Genomic DNA, 19675 nt, shown 5'->3' with positions numbered 1-19675 from the left:
AATGGAATGTTCTTATTTTTAATTTGTGCTAATTGGCTTGCACACTATCAACGGGTGCTTCCAAGAAGAGTCTGGTTCATGCTTTTTCATCTCTCCCATCAGGTTTAAATGGATGTACCTGGATATAACACAGATAAGTTCTCTCTGAGCCTTGTCTCCTCCAGGCTAAGCAGTCCAAGCTCTCCCAGCATCTCCTCATATGACAGATGCTCCAAACCTTTCATCATTTTTGTAGCCAAGTTACTCATTCTGGTAACGGAACCCAGATGTGTCTTGCATGTGCTGAGAGGAGAAGGATGACCTCCCTCAACATGCTACAATGGTCTACAAAATGCAGCCCAGCATGCTGTTGGCCTTCTTTGCTGCAAGAGAAGGTTGATGGATTGGCTTTCAATGGCATGGTTCTCAGCTCAGTCATTAGCACTGAGGAACCATAACTCTCCACTGAGGCCTCCTTTCCCTTTACTTTTCAGCTACGTAGAGACCACAAAAATTCTATTCCTCAGTTAGGCACCTGAAGTTGCATGGTTAATGTAGATGAGTATTTTTACAGATATTTCCAACATCAAACTGAACTCCCCAAACATAAGATAAGGAAAACTAAGGTAGAAATCATGAATTATGTTCAGCTAAAGACAGATCTATAGACAGAGATGTTACCTTAGATACTGTTAATATATCTTGGAACACTAAGAGAGAAATAGCTGTTTCCCTTATGGAATCAAAAAATATTACTTTAGATTTAGAAGTTAAGGATAGACTAAGAAAAGGATAGTTGAAATTACAAACTTCCATGTAGCACACGTAAGATATAAATCTCACTGTAACAGCTGTGTAACTTGAGCTGTCTACAAAGACATGGGCTTTTGGCATAGAGAAAACAGTATCTTAGGCTGAAAAAGCAAATTTTATTTTGAAGTTATGTTTCAGCTGATATATCTAAATGTTCATTTTGAATCTGTACCTACAACCAAACAAGTGGAATTTTTAAGTCTGAATTGTTTGAGTAAGTGGGCTCATTTAGCATACATGCAATTCATTCTTGTCATATTTTGGGAATGTTGGTCTTGCTTTTTCTAATTACAATAGCTTCACTTTCAGTGACAATAGGGTGAGCAGGTTTGGAACTTTTATCCTTTCCACAGAATGTGTCTATAGCGTGCATCAAAAATTGGATGTGCTTTTATTATACATAACTTAAGGTACAAAGAAACCTGTACAAATTTCTCTCAGAATGGGCAATTCAATGACAAAATGTAGCTGCTTGTTGTGTACCTTTCAAACTCTACACCAATAAATGACAGGTCTTCTTAACTTCATCTGTCTCAAAATACAAACAGGAGAAGGCAGCAAGGCAGCACTCTATACTAGTTTAACTTACAGAATTTCAAGCTACTTAAAAATTGAAGAACTGGTCTCCCTTTCCTTTTTAATAACTAAGTTTTCCCTACTTTTATTAAGTCACTATTTCCACACTGGTAAAGCACTCTAATCATATAAGCAGCCTGAATTTCTAAGATAAGCAGCATAGATCACCATTTAAATCGGCATTCTTCTGTGTAGGTAGAAAAGTTTAAATAACAGAAATTTTCTGGTGCCTTTTCTAATTTATTTTCTAAAACCTGAAATGTATCCTTTGTGTTTGTTTTGTGGTAAGTGTTAGTTTTATCATCAATTTATTTCTATATGTCATGTTTTATTCTTTTAAAAAGAATCTACTCAAGCTGCTCGCTGCAGGCAAAATTCTTATCTCACATCCCATGATATTTTCCAGTGATACTCTGTTCTTCAGAAAGCATTTTCTTCCTGGGATTCCCTACAGAGCGTGAAAGGAAGGCATGAATATTTAAATGCAAGTGTTATTCCAGAGCAGGGTACAGCTGTCCTGACTATGCAATTCCATGCTTAATGGCATTGGTTTTATTCTAAGTTTCTTCCTAACTCTGAATTTCCTTGTTAAAAAAATAATAATGACAAAGAACATGAATGGTTGATAAGTCTGGATAGATAAGGACATGACAGTGGTTACGAGGGGCTTTCTATTGAAGTGGAAAGTCCTCCGCCTTCCTTTGGTGGTTTGCACTTGGTAGATTACTTCCTTCTCAGCAGGTTGATTGGACATTCTGACTGGATTGTGAGAGAAGCAGACGCTGCCCTTTCTCAGACATGCTGAAAATGGGAATGGCAATTCATTGCATCTGGAGCTGTACATGTATGTCTCCAGCATTCCAGAATGCCAGGTATCACAGTGCAGCAGTTTTACCTGCTGTGCAGCTAAACTCCAACACAACCTCTCTTTCAGTCTTCCTCCTCAAAAGAAGAGGGGGAGAAGAAAGTATGATGGAAAGAAAAAGGGTCAAAGTTTGAGATAATTTAATTAAAGGGAAAAGAAAGAGGGAAAAATCAAACAAAGGCTGTGCAGAAGCAAAGAATGAAAAAATATGTATATATTCTACTTCCTGTCAACAAGTGATGCTTGGCCGTGCCCTGAGAAGCAGGGCCTCAATACATGTAATGGTTATCTGGGAGGACAGACATCTTTGTAATGAGAGCTTCCCGTCTTCTTCCCCTCCCCCACCTTTTATTGCTGAGTGTGACACCACATGGTGTGGAATATCCCTTTGGTGGGTTTAGGTCAGCTGCCCTGGTGATGTTCCTTCCTCATCTCTTGCCCAGCCCCAGCCTGCTGGCTCCTGGGGGGTTTGGAGGGAGTCTTGGTGCTGTGCCAGCACTGCTCAGTAGCAGACCTGACACTGGTGTGATACCAGTGCAGTTCTATCTACAAGCGCAACACGCAGAATTATATGGAATGCTGCAGGGAGAGGTAACTCCATCCCAGCCAGAGCCCGAACACACAGCTACTGGGTAAAATCCTGTCACCATCAGAATTAGTGGTAAAGCCCCTGATATCATTGGGAAAATGCAGTCTCCATGTCTACATTTTAGAATTCCTATTTGCATGAATATTAGAAATTCTTTGGAAGGAAATAACCCCTTCAAAGTCAGTGGGAACTGTCCTTGACCCAGACAGGGTCAATTCTGTCAATTTATCACTTGTCCTTTGGTGTTTCTGTGTCCTAGAAAATGCATAGCACATGTCTTGGTAAGTTGGAAAAGGAAGCAAAGCCATCAGGAATAAGATACTTCATGCTTTTCTTAAATGAAAAAATAATCACTCAGAAATATCAAAAGCAGTGTCTGACACATAATATGCATTTACATGACTTTTTTTTTTTTTTTTTCCGTTTCTTATGTGTTAGTTACCTCCTTAAAAATACTTGCCTTTTAACATATATCAATTAAAAACCCATGGATCCTCTCACACCTCTGACAATCTTTGGTACCATAAGATTTGCTAGACAGTATGGTCTGTGAGAAATGGGTGTTTTCAATCTCCATTTTAAGTGGTGCACTAAGACAAAAGAAACAAACAGATCTTGCTTTTGGGTGTTGTTACTGTCCTGAGCTGCCCAGAACTCTATGAGTATGATTGTATACATTTTTAATTATGTTTCTGTTCACACTGCAATTAGATAAAATTATGATAAACTAATTATAATAAAAACAGACAAGTTTAATAAGATTATTATCAGGGCAAAAACACCTACAGTAAACAACAGGGTAAGGACACATAAGGAGAAAGAACAGGAACAGAGGCTTACAATTTAGAGACAAGATGGAAGGCAACCACATTCTGTTGTAGAGCCCAGAGACACAAAGCATCACATAATTTAGTTATTACCCAATGTTCTGCCTACTGGTCAATAAACTGTCAACTATAAACATCAACGTGAATTTCTGCCTTATCATTTAAATGATTTCCTTTATTTGCTTAGGTGTGTTAACAAAGTAACAACACTAATCCATACATAATCCAACATAATCCATACATAATCCAACATAATCCATAAAGATAGAATTCTAAATGTGCAGTTATTATTATTTAATGTATTATTTGGATCCAAAAGAGATCCCTTTGTATTTGCCACTGCATCAACTCAATGGCAAGGCTTCCATTTTTCAGAAACTGGCAGCTTGAAAGCCCACAGGCAAAAATAGTAGCCTACAACACTGACTTAAAAATTGCATAGTTTAGATTATCTAGAGCCAGTAGGAGAAAAAAGGTTTTGCTTTTTGAAAAATCTGCTTTTTCTACTCTGCCTGCTGCAGCAATAATACATACAAACTCGTACAGCTGTCCCAGTCTGTCCTACATGGGATATAAGTAGTCTATGAGAAACTGAAGAGGTAGAATCATAGAATCATAGAATATCCCGAGTTGGAAGGGACCCATAAGGATCATCAGGTCCAAATCCTGGGACCGCATAGGTCTACCCAAAAGTTTAGACCATGTGACTAAGTGCACAGTCCAATCACTTCTTAAATTCAGGCAGGTAAATGGAGTACACAAAAGGTGGGAGTCAAATTTATGCTGAGTTTCAGTGAAAAGATTTTTTTTTCAAAACAGTTACTCCTTTTTAAAATTCACGATGTCTGATATTCTTTAATTTGTGGGATTTGTACATTTTACCTCAAACAGTCTATGTACCAAGGCATTATTTTTTGTTATAGGTCTGCCAAGGGTTAGGACTCTCATTATACACCTGCAATATTAATCTCCACCAGATCTTTCACATGCTTTTAGTGTTGAGAGTTCTTTGATCCTAATCTACCATTGCTGATGAAACCAAATCAAGTGTTGATTCAACTTTAGGTTGGATAGCCACTACAATTTATCTAGCACAATTTTTGAACTGGCCTTCTTTCTATGTTTGTGGCTGGGTCTCTGATTATCTAATTGAATTTTCTCAAGACTGTGAGAGATAGGAAAAGTTGGGGAAAAATGTTTCTTAAAATGCTTGATGTCATAATATGAATTTCTCTAAGTTCTCTGGCCCACCTATTCATCCTTCTTTAAAAAAAAAAAAAAAAAAAAAAAAGTGAATTTTGAAAGGAGATGCTGTAAAACATGATGATGAAAGTAAACCCAGATCAGAAATCATATCAGAAAGGTTTAAAGGGGGAAGAAAATCCTTCCAATAGGAAATTTCTGTGGTGGTCTTACTGTGCTGGGCAGCTAGACTCCTCCACCACAAGCTCTCTTTCACTCCTCCTCCTCAAAGGAAGAGGGGAGGAGTATGATGAAAGAAAAAGGCTCAAAGGTTGAGATAAGGATAATTTCATTATAGGGAAAAGAAAGAGGGAAAAGACAAACAAAGGCTGTGCAGAAGCAGAGGGGAAATAAAATTATTTTACTTCTATAAATAAAATTATTCTACTTCTCATCAATGAGTGATGCTTGACACGTTCTGGAAAGCAAGGCCTCCATGAGTGTAGCAATTGTTTGGGAGGATAGACATCTTCATAATGAGAGCCAGCCCTCTCCTTCTTGTTCAGCTTTACCCAGCTGGACAGGTGAACTCCACCACAACTGTTCTCTCACTCCACCTCTTCAAAGAGAAAGTGGGAGAAAATATGCTGGAAAGGGCTCAGGGTTTGAGATAGGGACAGGGAGATCATTCTACAATTATTGTCATGGGCAAAACAGACTCAGAAAAAGGGAGATTGATATAATTTATTGCCTATCGCTAGCAGACTAGAACAGTGAGTAGTAAAAGCAAATACACACTCTCCTCCCATCCACTTTCTTCTATGTCCTTCCCCTGAGCAGGGCAAGGGAATGGGGGCTGCGATCAGTCCCTGTCACTTCGTCTCCGCGGCTCCTTCATGGTCACTCTCTGCCCCTGTTCCCCATGGGGTCCCTCCCATGGTATGCTGTCCTTCCTGAACTGAGCCTGTGGGGGCTGCCCACAGGCACCAGCTCTTCAAGACCTGCTACCACACAGCTCCATACTATGGGGTCCATCCATCCCCCAGGAGCAAACTGCTCCAGCACAGGCTCCTACGGGTGGGCGGCAGCTCCCCCCAGACCCCTGCTCCTGCGTGGGCTCCTCTCCATGGGCTGCAGCTCCGGCCCGGAGCCTGCTCCTGCGGGGGCTCTCCATGGGCTGCAGCCTCCTCCAGGCCACATCCACCTGCTCCACCGGGGGCTCCTCCACAGGCTGCAGTGTGGAGATCTGCTCCATGTGGGGCCCATGGGCTGCAGGGGGACAGCCTGCTCCACTAGGGCCCTCTCCACAGGCCGCAGGGGAACTGCTGCTGTGCCTGGAGCACCTCCTGCCCTCCTGCGGACCTTGGGGTCTACGGGGCTGGTTCTCACTCCTCTTTCTCCCAACTGCTGCTGTGCAACATTTTTTTTCCCTTTCTTCAATCTGCTCTCTCAGAGGCTCAATCAACATCACTTCTTGGCTTGGCTCTGGCCAGCAGCAGGGCCCTTTGGAGCTGGCGGAAGGTGGCTCTGACCTGACGTGGGGCAGCTGCTGGGCTCTGCTTACAGAGGCCACTTATGTAGCCCCCCATCTACCAAAACCTTGCCATATAAACCCAAAACCCTTCCCCTTGCCCAGCATTTATTGCTGAGTGTGACCTCATGTGGTATAGAATATCTCTTTTGTTGGTTTAGGACATCTACCCTGGTAATGTCCTCTCCCCACTTCTTGCCATGCTGTATGGGCTGCTCCAGGGAAAGTTAATTCCATGCCAGCCACACCCACTACTATTGTCTATTGTAGGAGACTATTTAGAAGATCCATCCAGAACATACATAATTAGAAAAACATTATGATAAATGCAAAATACTTGATAAAAAAACATAGTACAGTCAGAAAAAAAGACACCCTTAAAATCACTTCTAAACACAGAATTAGCAAAAATTATCTTCATTCTTATCTTGGAGGATAAAAAAGTAAACAAAGCATATTTATCCCCAAAGCTGTAGGCTTTCTATTAAGCTGTTAATTTCTTCATTCAAAGTTTCTATTCACCGTGGAACAGTATAATCAAAGAGGAATAATTAACTACACTGCTATTAGGAACTTTCATTCTGACTTCTTCCATACCCTTTCTCCCCCAGTGTCAACCTCTGTTCTTGCTATTGTCCCACAAAATATGTAGGAATATATTTTGATTTAAGTAGCACTAATGTAAACTTACAGCCTTCAGTGGAAAACTCTATTGTCATAAACCCAGCCTTCATAGACAATAAGCAATAGACAGACAGCCTGTTTTAGATCCAGCTAGCCAATGAGCTTATTGCAGCATTTCTCTGTCAAGTGTCACAGCTCTTTTCCATCTGACAGCTTGTCAGATGCTGATACTCAGCAAGAATGAGTAGGTCAACTTATAAAACTGAGTGGATAAAGTTTGTGTTAGCCCAACTCTGTGGTTTAAACCTGCTGGGGACATGGGAGTAGTGTCCCCAGCTGTGCTGGGGAGTGATGTCCATGTATTTCCAACAGTGGCAGCAGGATCTGCTGGAGAACGTCTACTGAGGTGTCATAGCTACCCCACCACAAGCCTATGATCCATGAAGCCCATCAGTGAATAGCATTCAGATCCTGCAGTTCTGTAGCACACAGGGAGCATTAATCACTAGTTGTGGGTTCCCTGTAGTTTCTCTCACTGGGACGCTGTTTCCTTGGTTTTCTCTTGTGTCCATTCTGACCCACTCCAAAAGAGAAGAGAATCCTCATCAGGTTTAAGTCTTCATTAAGGAGATCATCAAAGCTTTGCTGTTTATGTTGTTGTTGTTTGTTTATGTCTTAACAGACGTAAACTATGTATCCTACTGAAATTTTGTGTATTTTCCTCGCTTAAAATAAAAAGTGGCCTCCTCAAACTAGTGACATATTGATTTCATACACTTTTTGCCTTTTCCATGTGCCCACTTGTATGCAGTAGACCACTGAAGAGTGAGAGTGCATGACCATACTAAAATCTTTGTTACTTCTTCTGAAGAACTGTCAAGAAGCAGCAGACCTTCAGAATCATATGTGCAAACTCTTCCACAAAATTCCCTTTTTTTGCCAATATAACTCTAATAGGTTTCATGCTTACAAAGTTTTTAGTAATTATTTGACTGCTGTGAAGTTGCAGTTCTTGACTACAAGCTCATTCTCAATTTCTTTACCAGTTTTGAGCCTTTACTTTCTTGTTTCACTTCTCCCTCTTATGTATATCTTATGTATTCAGTCTTTTGATAGCTTGAATTTATGGGCTTGGGTTTGAAAATTCAGGAAAAAGCTATGCTCTCCATTTGTTCATTCCAGAATGCTTAACAATTCCTTCCAAGCCAAGCTGCCACTGATGCTGACTAAGTATTATGCTTTGATGCCTTCATGACTTTGGAAGTCACACAAAATGGAGCTACACTAAAAATTCTGGTGTTACCTTCAGTGATCTCTCCTTATCACTTCTGTTTTGAATGAAAGATATGTTAACTCAGAAGATTTTTAATTACTGTGAAGAAGTGTGAGATGCATTTTCATGCAAATATGTATTTTTATGCCAAATGGAAATCTTGTGCATGTCTAAGATACCCACAATGTATTACTTGTTTTTGAGAGCCTGAAAACCACAGTTTTCATGGGTACACACTTCTAGGTGGTTACTTTAAAGCAGGTATTTGTCTTATGAGTACTGTGAGAATCTCTTGGCCAGAGATTCCTAACATTATGAGGGACACCTGCAGTCAGTGTCTGAGATGTTGGTAGCAAGAGATCAAAGAGCTCCGGAAATAACGGCTGCACTTTCCTTCCATGAGAGACTATGGCAGAAATTAGCATTTTACCACAGAGAGTACTTATGAACATTGAAAATAAAGTGAGTAATTAGGTATATTGTTTGAAATTGTAATCAATGTGGCACTGTTGAGTAACAATATTCTTTCTGTTTACTTTGATAGTCTGTGGCAACTACATATGTAATAGAGAACAGTAGGTAATAAGGCAAATTTGTCGTAATTCTTCAGGAATGTCAGACAGGATTAACAGGAACCCTCTGTTCTCTTCTGGTGTAAAAAATATGCAGAAGGCAACAAATTAATTCATTGTCTCTGTCACTGTTGAGGATCAGCTGTTAAGCTGCATCATAGCATCCTTTTTGTTTCTGTGACCAGCGGGGATGCTGGTACTGGCTGGCAGCCAGTCTGTCTGCTGTGACCTGTGTGGGAACCACATACCATGTTGACAAAACTGGACTTATCAAATTTTAATAATGTTGGATATATTTTTTTTTATCTTTTCAAACACTCTCTATCACAATATTTCAGATTTCCAAGGCCATTTAAAACCAGTTTATTTTAAAAGCTGACAAATTTTTCAAATCCATTTTTTTTAAAAGAACTTCAATTGAGTTTGAGTTTACTTACAGTCATATTGAACAGAATCCTATTATAACATAAAATTTTATAACAGAAACCAGTACATTAGAGGCAGACTGTATAGAGGCAGATGTCAGGTATTGCTGAACAGCACTGACCCAAGTCATATTGAAATCTACAAAGTAATTCATGCGAATACGTGCAGCTGACAGTTTCCAGCATCATAGCTGTGCATTGCAGCCAGCGGCCTGTTGCTTCTATAAAATGTTCTTCTCTGCGTATAAGACTACAAAAGCTTTGTGTAGCATAATCTCATTGGCAAGATTTTTTTTTTCTTTTTTTCTTTTTCTTTTTTTTTCCTGGAAATAATTTTGCTAACTGCAAGAATTAACCTAGTTTAAACCTTGGTGTGTTGAATATTACCTGGAGCATAACTATTGTCAGCATCATGCACTGTCATACACACCTGTTTGTTTCTTTTCTCTTTTTCCGCAATATCAGCCTCCTTTTTTTCTCTCTTGTTTGCCTTGTATCTCTCACTTCAGATTGGAAGCAAGCAGGCCTGAAACAGATGGCCAGTATGTCAAGTGCCCTGCCTTTTTGCTGCTACTTTTATTTCTTCTGGAGACGGAGCATAATTCACCATTCCTGTTGGCTTCCTCTGAAACTTCTTCTGTTTCAGCCATTGTATTGGAGACCTCTTGCCTCCACTTGATTTTGTTCGTTTTTCTTTTTGTTGCCATGGTATAACCTTCTTCACAACTTCGTCCATCTTCACTTGTGCTCCTGCACTCTTTTTTCTCCATGAGTTTAAACAGTACCTCTCAGGCAGTGTCGTCTCCTGTGTGTTCTCCCATTTCTGTGATTACTGTTGGGTTCCTTTTCGCATCTGTCTTCCACTACCATCCTCCTCCTCCAGTGGACACTTTACCCCAGGTTCTAGCAAATCTGACCATAGAAATGTCAAAACAATGATCAATGAGAATAAATTTAAACAAAGTTGCTGGCCCTTTAGTTGGTGGACGTGGTACCTGAATTAAAAAGCACATGTGGTCCCAAATGGTTCAATATGCAAATTGAAGTTATAGGGAGCTCTCCCAGGATAAGGAATTCAAGTTTTTAGGGCTAAACCAAGGTTGTTGGACAGCTTCCTTTGTGTAAAAGTAGCTACAAAGATTATGTTACAACAGTAAGATTTTTATTTTATTTTATTTTATTTTATTTTATTTTATTTTATTTACAAAACAGTATATTCATTATATATCATTGTAACAATATGTAACATCATTGTAACATCACGTAACAATAGGTAAATTTCTCTCTTTAAATGACATCTTTCTTTGCTTTAACAGAGACCTAGAGTAATGTCATATGCTAATGGGTTTACTTATGTGCAAATAAGAGACTACATTGTACAAGCAGGAGTATGCCAATATTTGTAATTGGTTTTGTTAAAACAAGTCCCTGAAAGAATCTTTACAATCAATCACAGTTCATTTATAAAGTTAACACTGATAATAGCATGTATTTCTTAGTTACACACTTTTTTTTCTCTGCATTGTAGAAATGTTCATTTGGCAGATTTAGGTATCATCAAATAGATTAAAAACTAAGGACTTTTAAAGCATATGTTTTATGTGATATCACTATTTTACAGTTAAGAACTAATGGCCAAACCTTCACTAAAATTCACTTGTGTGGAAAAACATTGAAAGATCATGAGGTGCAGCAGCTAAAAGCAAAATAATTGACCAGCATTTGTATAGTTAATTGCTTAAACAGATTCATAAACATGAAGAGAGAATATTTCCAAAGAAAACACCACTATCAGACTGTTAAGGATCCGTTTTGTATGATTATGCTCTGTCAAAGATTGGATGATCAGAAACTCAATTGTAACATTTTACATAAAAAATAACAAACCATCCACAGATTCCTCAACAAGTTGTTTACCGATTGTTCCATGTTCTTATTTTTTCTCTGTCCTGTTATATAGAATGCTGAGACCAATATTAATATATTGTATTTTACATATGCAAACATATACGAATATATGCTTTTAAAGAAAGAAAGAAAGAAAGAAAGAAAGAAAGAAAGAAAGAAAGAAAGAAAGAAAGAAAGAAAGAAAGAAAGAAAGAAAGAAAGAAAGAAAGAAAGAAAGAAAAAATATACTTTCACTCAAAAATGAGGTGTAAAGCAGCAACTGGAGAAAAAAAAAATATTTTGTATAAATCTGTATCACACGGAAAAATAAGCATAGTCCTAAAGACCTACAGACCTCTGCATTCCATTCCTTTCTCTGATCTGATAGACTATAATCATATTGAGATCTATTTAATGTTAATGAATTTAGGTCTCATAGCCCCCAGTAAAGTGAGTAAATGTATCTTTTCTGGTTTCACAAATAATGAGAGTGGTTAAATTGAGTAACACTCTACAGCATGTCAGCGTCTGCACTGGTATCAGAACAATGTATGTGAGACAGCGTAATGCACAATTTCTGAGATTATGTTTTAAATTTATTATGTTTTGGATGTGTAACTATTTGATTGTATGTCCTGAGACATGTTAAAAAAGCTCATTTTCCAAAGCTCCTGCTGCTCAAGTCCTGTCAAGCTTTGTTATGTTATTCCCAAATAAGGAGACACCAAATTGGTAATCACCTTGAAAAGGCTGAATAGTAGATTTTGATGCTTCTCCTAAATCTCAGTCTAGCAAGTTACTCATATAAAGCAAGTGACTTGTGAAATTTCTGGTGGGGGGGAAAGGCACTTCCATTTCTGTACTCCATGTTTCACTGTCCTGCAAAATTTTTTTGCATCGCTGTTGAAGTTTATGAAGCACATGCAAAAACGTGTACATTTCTTGAATGTCTTCTGGTTCCTTATCTTTGTGTCTTTTACTGTGATGTTGTAGAGCTTGGATCATATGGAAACCTAAAATATTATGACACAATGACTGAAGAAGGTAAGAAATATTTTAGAATCATTCATATCAGCATTTTTCGAAGCCTTACTTTAAGTGTCTTTTCTGTTTTTTGTCTGTTTGTTTGTTTGTTTTTTCCTGTTTTCAATTTGTCCATTACGGAATGACTCCTTTTTGCATGACTTCATTGGCAGTGTGATCAGTTATGGCTCTTTTTTCAGGTTTTTATTTTCAACATTTCAGCTTTGCTACTTTCAGATAAGGAAATACAACAGAATGTTTTTATTAAAGAAGAATATACATGCAAAACCAAACTCATAATTTATATAGCACAATATAATGTAGATTGTGAATCCTTATTTTATGCCATGTTTTACAATGCATTTAGGAAGGTAATTTGTGGATGTTAAAATCACTCAGCTTGAGAACAATTATTAAGTAACTTCAGTTTGCTGTATTATTCAAAAGTAAGGAATGAATTTCAAAAACTAGGCATGACTGTTCATGGAGTATTAATTGTAAGCTTAATTGCAATTAATATTCAATTTAAAATCCTGGTTCTAACAGTACAAGAAGGAAGTGATTAGGGCCTGAATCAGGGCTCAGTATCTCAAGGAATTTTTCTGCTGATTCAAAAACATTGATGTTTACTGTATTAATTCAGGAGCCCAGTTACTTAATTTCCACCACATTTATGTCCAACTGCAGCCAGCACTTCTGTAATTCGGAAGTTTCCCAGGCCTGAGACCTGAATATCTATAAGATCGAGGCTCATTGTCCAGCTGTTTGACTACAGTGCTAGACAGAAGTTTTCATGAGTGCTCAGTTTAGTACTCACTGGTGTGTTTGACTATGGAGATAAGCTTGAGGTCTGTAGTTTAACTGCCCATTCCTACTTACTTTTAATTCTCTCTATATATTAATATATATATAATATAATATATATAAATATATATATATTAATTCTAAATATAAGATGAATAGCTTATGTTCTCTGTATTTATGAATATAGACATGCTCTAGATCATTGTTTAGATTGATCTTGTTGTTAAAAAGGTTTTAATAAAACCTTTATTATATGCCTTCTGGCCATTTCTCCTGGAAAACCAACCAACCAAAAAAAAATAAAAATTAAAAAAAAAACAACATAACTTCTGACTCTTTCTCATTTTTTATTTGAGCTGCTTATAATCACATATGCTTACTGTCCTGGGGCCAGCTTCCACCTTTGTGCCTGATATTGGAAGATGATGGTTTCTTCTGGAGAAAGCATGACCACCAGCTTGTAGGGCAGCCTGGAAGCACCACCAGATTCATCGTCTGACTCACAGAAGTGGTACTAATATAAGAGAAGATGCTTGAGATGAGATTTTACCAGGCAAACCTTGGTGTATGTGTTGTTTAAACACACTTCTGAAGCACCTGAAATGAGTCATTAACCAAGCCGATTCAGATAACGCTACCAGAGCTAAAGCTTTTGCAGCACATATCATCTCAGTGTTTTTTACATTCAAGTAGCAAATGTCATTTCTCATTCTAGCCTCAGAGCTGGATATGTTAAGGTCCTTATACTTTATTCCAAAGTGTGAAACCTACCATTTCAAAAACAATTGCTGCATAAGTAGTCTTCAGGTTTTTATAAATACTGTAATGGTAGTTAAAAATAGATATTCATGGGAAAATATCCACGCAAGAATGTTATGTACATTATATGCCTATATTATCACTGCGCCTATACTGACGTAATGCTATTAATATTCAATGTCACCTCAGAAAACACTCCTCATGAATAAATAATCAAAGACCATACTGTAGCAGTAGCTAAAATCTAGTAGTAAAAATTTTCCAGTAACAAAAAGAAAGAAGGAAACTCTTTGTCTTTAGGAGTATTAACACTGATAAGTCTACAATACAGTTTAGCTTCTCGATACAATTGTCATAATCATTTTCAAATGCATTTCATAAAACAATAATGAATAGTGTATCCCAGAGGCTATATTTAGATCAGTGTGCTATATTTTCAACTCTCTATTTGGATATTCAAAAATATAATCCTCATCACTCCACATTACACTTATTCACATATTTTCATTATCCCTTTCTCTCCTTTTTTCTTTTTTTTCTTTTTTTTTTTTTTGGCTGAGCTTTTTGTACATCTTCTACAGTAAGTTAACCAGTTAGCCACAGTAATGTGTAAATCCAGTTGCAAATTCCAGATTTTTGTTTCTAATGCTGTACATCCTTATCCTTGGGCTCCCACCCATACCCTGAATGGAGGTAGCCAGCAGATCTTTCATTCTGAAATTGATGGAGAAGCATGCGCACATATATTTTTGTTGCTGCATCAGCATAAGCAGAGACAAAATGTGACAGTTAGCTGACAATACCAGATACAGCCTAAAGGCCACTGGGGGCCTTTGTGCTCCAGGTCTTAGGAACTGATCTGTTTTGTTTGCTCTGTTTGGTCAGAAGCTGACTTTCAATTAATTGCTGAATAATCAGCAAACAAATGATTTTCATCCTCACAAATTGTTTTAGATTAATTACCAATTAATCAGGTCCAACTCACAGAGACAATATACCCTACCAGATGGGAAAAGAACTTCACATTAATCCTGTGTCAAGTAGCCTCCACCAACAGCCTACAACATGACAAAATTGCACATATTTTCATGTAGCACTTCTGTAGCATTTTACAGTTTAAGTAGAAAGTGCACGAAGCAAATTTCTAAAATTGATCAGTTGCAACCTCCCAGCTTTGTTCCACAGCTGGTCACCAAATGGACTGGTAGGAACAGTTCAGACTGCTCAACAACCACAGATTTGGTATATTATGAAAGCTCAGCTATAGCGCTGATGGCACATATGTGTAGTAATTTACATTTGATCAGAGACTAAGAAGAAGACAAATGATAGTCTTACATTTGTTAAACCAGTAGATTTCTGAAGATAAATTACTTTTCTGTAAAATCAGAGGTGAAACTGTAGCCCATAATTTAGATTGTAGTCAAATGATTGCATTTTTAACATGTCCATGATCAGGAAGGCAATCTTGGCCAGCTGATGCTAGCTGGATATACTCATGCAGATCAAGGCGTATGTTTATTATACACTACTGATTTGTTTGCATACATTCATATATAAGAAATTTAACTTTAAGCTACCTTCTTTCCTAATCACCCAGCCTTGATCTCATGTTCCTTCTGGGTCGTGCTTTTTAAAGGTAAAAGAATTGCAATGTCTGTCCAAGTTCAGCAAATCTAGATTAATTAAGAATTTTCTATAGCTATTATCCTATTTTTATTATCCTATTTTTATCCATGAAGTCAAACACTGTCATTGATCTACACTCTTATGGCACCTGTTGTAAAAATTATGCTTAGGTAGTAAAACCCATAGCACGTAGGACTGTTAAAGAGGAAACAAAAGCTTCTAGCTTCTCCAAGAATTAAGAATAGCATAAAATTCCTATGGGTTCATTTAGCCACTAAAAGATAAGAAAAAAAGCACAAGAGAGCATGTATGCCTAAGATGAAATTTTTGAGGCTTTCTGTAAATTTGAATAACTTAAAAATATCTTGGTTCTTGGTGGGTCTGAAGAAGTTCTGATTTGGTTTGTTTGGACTTAGTAGACAAAAAGGGCAAGGATTAGGAAGGAGGAACCACAGCTCTGCTTTCTTTTACATCTCAGTGCCTTCAGGCAGTCTAGTATTACTTCTTTCCTGCAATGGCACTTTTGATAGTTGATTTTATGTCCTTTAATCATTTCCTCACACTGTTTTATTACTTACACTGCATGAATTGAACAGCAGGTAATGATGTAAAAAAATATAAGCTGAAGCTTGCATATACTGAGAAATAAAGATAAGCAAAAAAACACTTTCCATTTCAAATGATGAGGTTAATTTCCATGACAGTGACATATAACTGTGGAACAGCCTCCTGAAAGAACTGGTGGATGTGTGACTTACAAATTTCAATATATGAAATTCTTCCTAAAGAAGAGAGACACTTGACAATGTGAAGAAAAAAATAAAAAGGACAACTTCAATTAATTTGATCTAAAACAGTATGAATAGCTGTGGAGATCTTTTCAGTTCGAGTTTCTCTCAGAGAAAAAAAAAAAAAAAGAAACAATAAAATCCGAACTATTTCTAAGCAATCCTAGACAAAAAAAAATGTAGTATCCTCATCAAAGTCTGCATCACTTTAATATACTGTTTAAAATTTGGGTCTTAAATTAAAATAATCCTGGCATAGATGAAAACATAGATGTTTCCACATATGTTTCTCAGAAAAAAATCTCAGTTCCATAGTTTTCATTGCTCACAAAAAATATGTTTGGGTATTTGGGTATCACAGACCAAATTTTCAGATATATGAAGATGAGTTGGAGTCTGACACTTCAAGAAATCCTGTAGCAAACTGACATATGTGTTGTATGAAAATTATGCAGGCACCTCTCAGAATCTATGCATGCATCTGGAGAAGCACTTCTTAAATGGCCCTTGTGTTTCAATTGAAGTTAAGAGCTGGCTTGACTTAGCATTTCAGATTAAAATATTTAGAAATATAGTTTTCCTTTTATTTATATCATTTTTTTTCTTTGTGTCATCTCATATCCCAATAAACTTCATTTCTCTTTCTCTCTTTTTTTTTTTCTTTAACTCTTTATTTCTTATTCCCCATCTAATTAAAATCTCTGCCATTGACCCTGCACACTGAAATAATGAAGTGGCTTACTATTTAGCATTGTGTTCTATTCTTCAATACTCTTCTGCAGGCAGTTTTACTTTAGGTACCATGTATTAAGATAACTTTTGCAATGACTAATTTATTTATTTATTTGTTTGCTTGTTTAGTTATTTATTTATTTTTGAGCATGATGTGCTTGTGAAAAGATAGGGGCTACTGCAAGGACAATACTGTTTATTAAATCTTTTGTGGCATTTTTATTACTCTCCAAGTGATTTGCTGTTGACACAATAATTCTACTTCCACGTGAATAGTATCTGCAAGTCCCTGTGCACTGTGCATACATTTCTGCACATATGAAAACATTGGTACAAGAATTTGAAACATTTTCTTGTGATGGTATTGTTTCTGAGAAGCTTCCATTTGCAAGAAGGGAAGAGAGGATTTCTTTCTTGACCAAATATTTTTTCTTGCATGTCTTTAATTTTAATCTAGAAGCAGTGAGTCTACCCAGCTACCTGAGTTAATTCATGACTTCTCTGTACTTCCCATTGTTAATCAATCGTGTGATTCTGTTGAAATATCTTTTGGCCTTAAGCCTGCACTCTTTGTGCACCAGAGCACATACAGTGTCTTTCTACAACACATAGACAGTCATAAACCACCCAAAGAGGCCTTACATAGAAAGTTCAACCAAAGTAGAAAAAGGGAAGAATTAATTTCACTTAATATTTGCCAGCTTTGGCATTGCCTAATTTGGATGTGGTGTTTGGAATCAATGGGCAACAAAGAGTGACCTGGGACTTCTCTTAGGGGGTAATGAGTTGTCCTGGAGACAGTCTAGATGATGAATTTCATGCTTAACCTGATAGGAGACAAAAACCACCTGGAAGGGTGAGAAGAAAATTTTCCTTTGAGAAGCTGGAATGGAAATAATTTATTATGAAGACTTTTTCCTCTCCATCTGAAGTACCTGTTGAAATTACAGTGACATGAATGAGTACAAATTGACAAAGCTAACAAAGGTCACCATGATGCAATATTTTGGTTCATCTGAAATTCTGTGACACTGTAGTACTGACTGAGATCTGAAACTGTATTTGTTGTTAATATCTTTATTCATCTGTATTAATCTTCTGTTTAGTCTCAGATCGTACAGAAGTACTTTTGTAACAGGAACTTTACTGACTGCCTCTTCAAAAGAAAAATATTTTTTTGTTTTTCATTTCTTATTTCTTGCAGAGTTCTCAGAACAGGAAAAAAAAAAAATCTTATTTCCACTGGAAGGAAAAAAGTTTTAATAAGATAGTGTTTCATAACATGTTTGCTGTTTGGGGAGGAATGGGAATGGATTACTGGCACTGATTTATGGAGCTGTGGCAAAAAACTTTGCCTCTCAAAATGTATGCATTTGAATAATGATAATCCTTCCTTTTAGGAAAATTCAAGGAAAGGGCCTCAATTCTGCATAAGATTGCCAAAAAGAAGTGCCAGGTGGAAGACAGTGAAAGACAGAATGGAGCTGCTAATCACGGTGAGTGCAGCCGTGCAGATTTATCACTTACTCCTGAGGGCTTTTTTCACTGTTAAATTTTACTTGAAAATCCTTAGAAGTGAATTTCACCTTCTACTTCATTTTCATTGTCTTACTAAACATATTCTGATTCCCCTCAGAAAAGAGTATGACACCCAAGGACAGGATAGGAGTTAAGTGCAAGATGAGAAGGTCTGATAAGACATCTAGAAAGCCTCCCAGAATTACTGCAGAGATAAATACAATGCTGATTTTGGACAAGTGCTGAACTGGCAGAAATAAAGAGGCAAAATGTATTTGCAGTTTGCCTGTGAAATTTAATAAATATACTGACTTTTGAAAGGTTGATGCAAGGGTATAATGTGCTGTAGTATTTAATATACCTGTAATATACCTGTTCAACCCACAGATCTAAACAGACCACTGACATGCAGGATTATGCTCTGTACTTTCTCTCTGGCCATGTTACTGAAATTCTTATATAAGCAGAGAACAACAGCATTGAGTTAGTTCAGCCCTCATGCGATGTTAAACAAAATCCAGTTTGTTCAGAAGTTCTGCAAGATAAATGCCATCCCCGCAATCCAAAGGAACTGCTTGAGGTAGCCACGGCTGATTTTTAACATTACCAACTTATTACCTGATGGTGCTTTGCCCAATCCTTTACGTACTGAATGCATGCATTCATGCCATGCATGCATATTTTACCTATCTTAAAGAAGTAGCATTCAACACTTCACAGCTCATGGAACCCTATAAGTTTTCTACTGAGTAAGTGAAAAGCTTCTGAAATTTTATACAAATGACTTCTATATTATAGATAGGTGAGATCTTGGATTATTCAGAAATCAAGAACCACTGGTCTAGGATCATATAAATTCTACGTAGTATTACCTTTGTCACAAAAAGAAAGAGATTTCATATTTAAGATTTGATTTGTGAGTCTACTGTTTGCTGAAATACATTTAAGCCCATCTATGTTAGCTTTTCAAAATTAGTTTATTATGGCTTGCCATTAAGGATAAGTATTTGTCTTTTACTTCAAAAGTTTCTATTCCAAAAAGAAAAGTCCATATTATGACTTCTTTTCTCTACTTTACCTTGGCATATTCTCCACATTAGAAAACAAGATCCAAATGTGTCTGATAAAAGCTGAATCATTTTCTCAGTTGATACTTTTTCTGACCTTGTGCTATGTTTAGATAAAATTTACTTCCAGAATCAAGCAATTGAATGGGACATTTCTGTTAATAAACTATAATGCTGGGTATGGGGTTAAGGGACAATGCACATGCACTGAA

At 37.1% G+C, this 19675-nt stretch overlaps 1 protein-coding gene across 2 annotated transcripts in view; it reads left to right on the top strand.

Moving 5' to 3' along the window:
• The window catches only part of SLC24A2 (solute carrier family 24 member 2), a gene marked incomplete at both ends in the record, with an annotated part of 112489 nt that overhangs the window by 67995 nt on the left and 24819 nt on the right, over positions 1-19675 (top strand). Inside the window, 2 exons of one of the 2 annotated variants that reach the window (XM_084305812.1) lie at positions 12137-12187; positions 18279-18374. In XM_084305812.1, coding sequence (XP_084161938.1) covers positions 12137-12187; positions 18279-18374 — 147 coding nt within the window. The remainder of the gene's footprint in view (positions 1-12136; positions 12188-18278; positions 18375-19675) is intronic. The other variant, XM_084305813.1, reaches the window with a different exon arrangement.

The sequence above is a fragment of the Netta rufina genome, assembly GCF_964035555.1.
Source record: "Netta rufina genome assembly, chromosome: Z".
In the NCBI taxonomy this organism is placed as follows: domain Eukaryota; kingdom Metazoa; phylum Chordata; class Aves; order Anseriformes; family Anatidae; genus Netta; species Netta rufina.
Note: the sequence above shows the minus strand (reverse complement) of the source record. Positions and strands in the feature narration are given on the sequence as shown.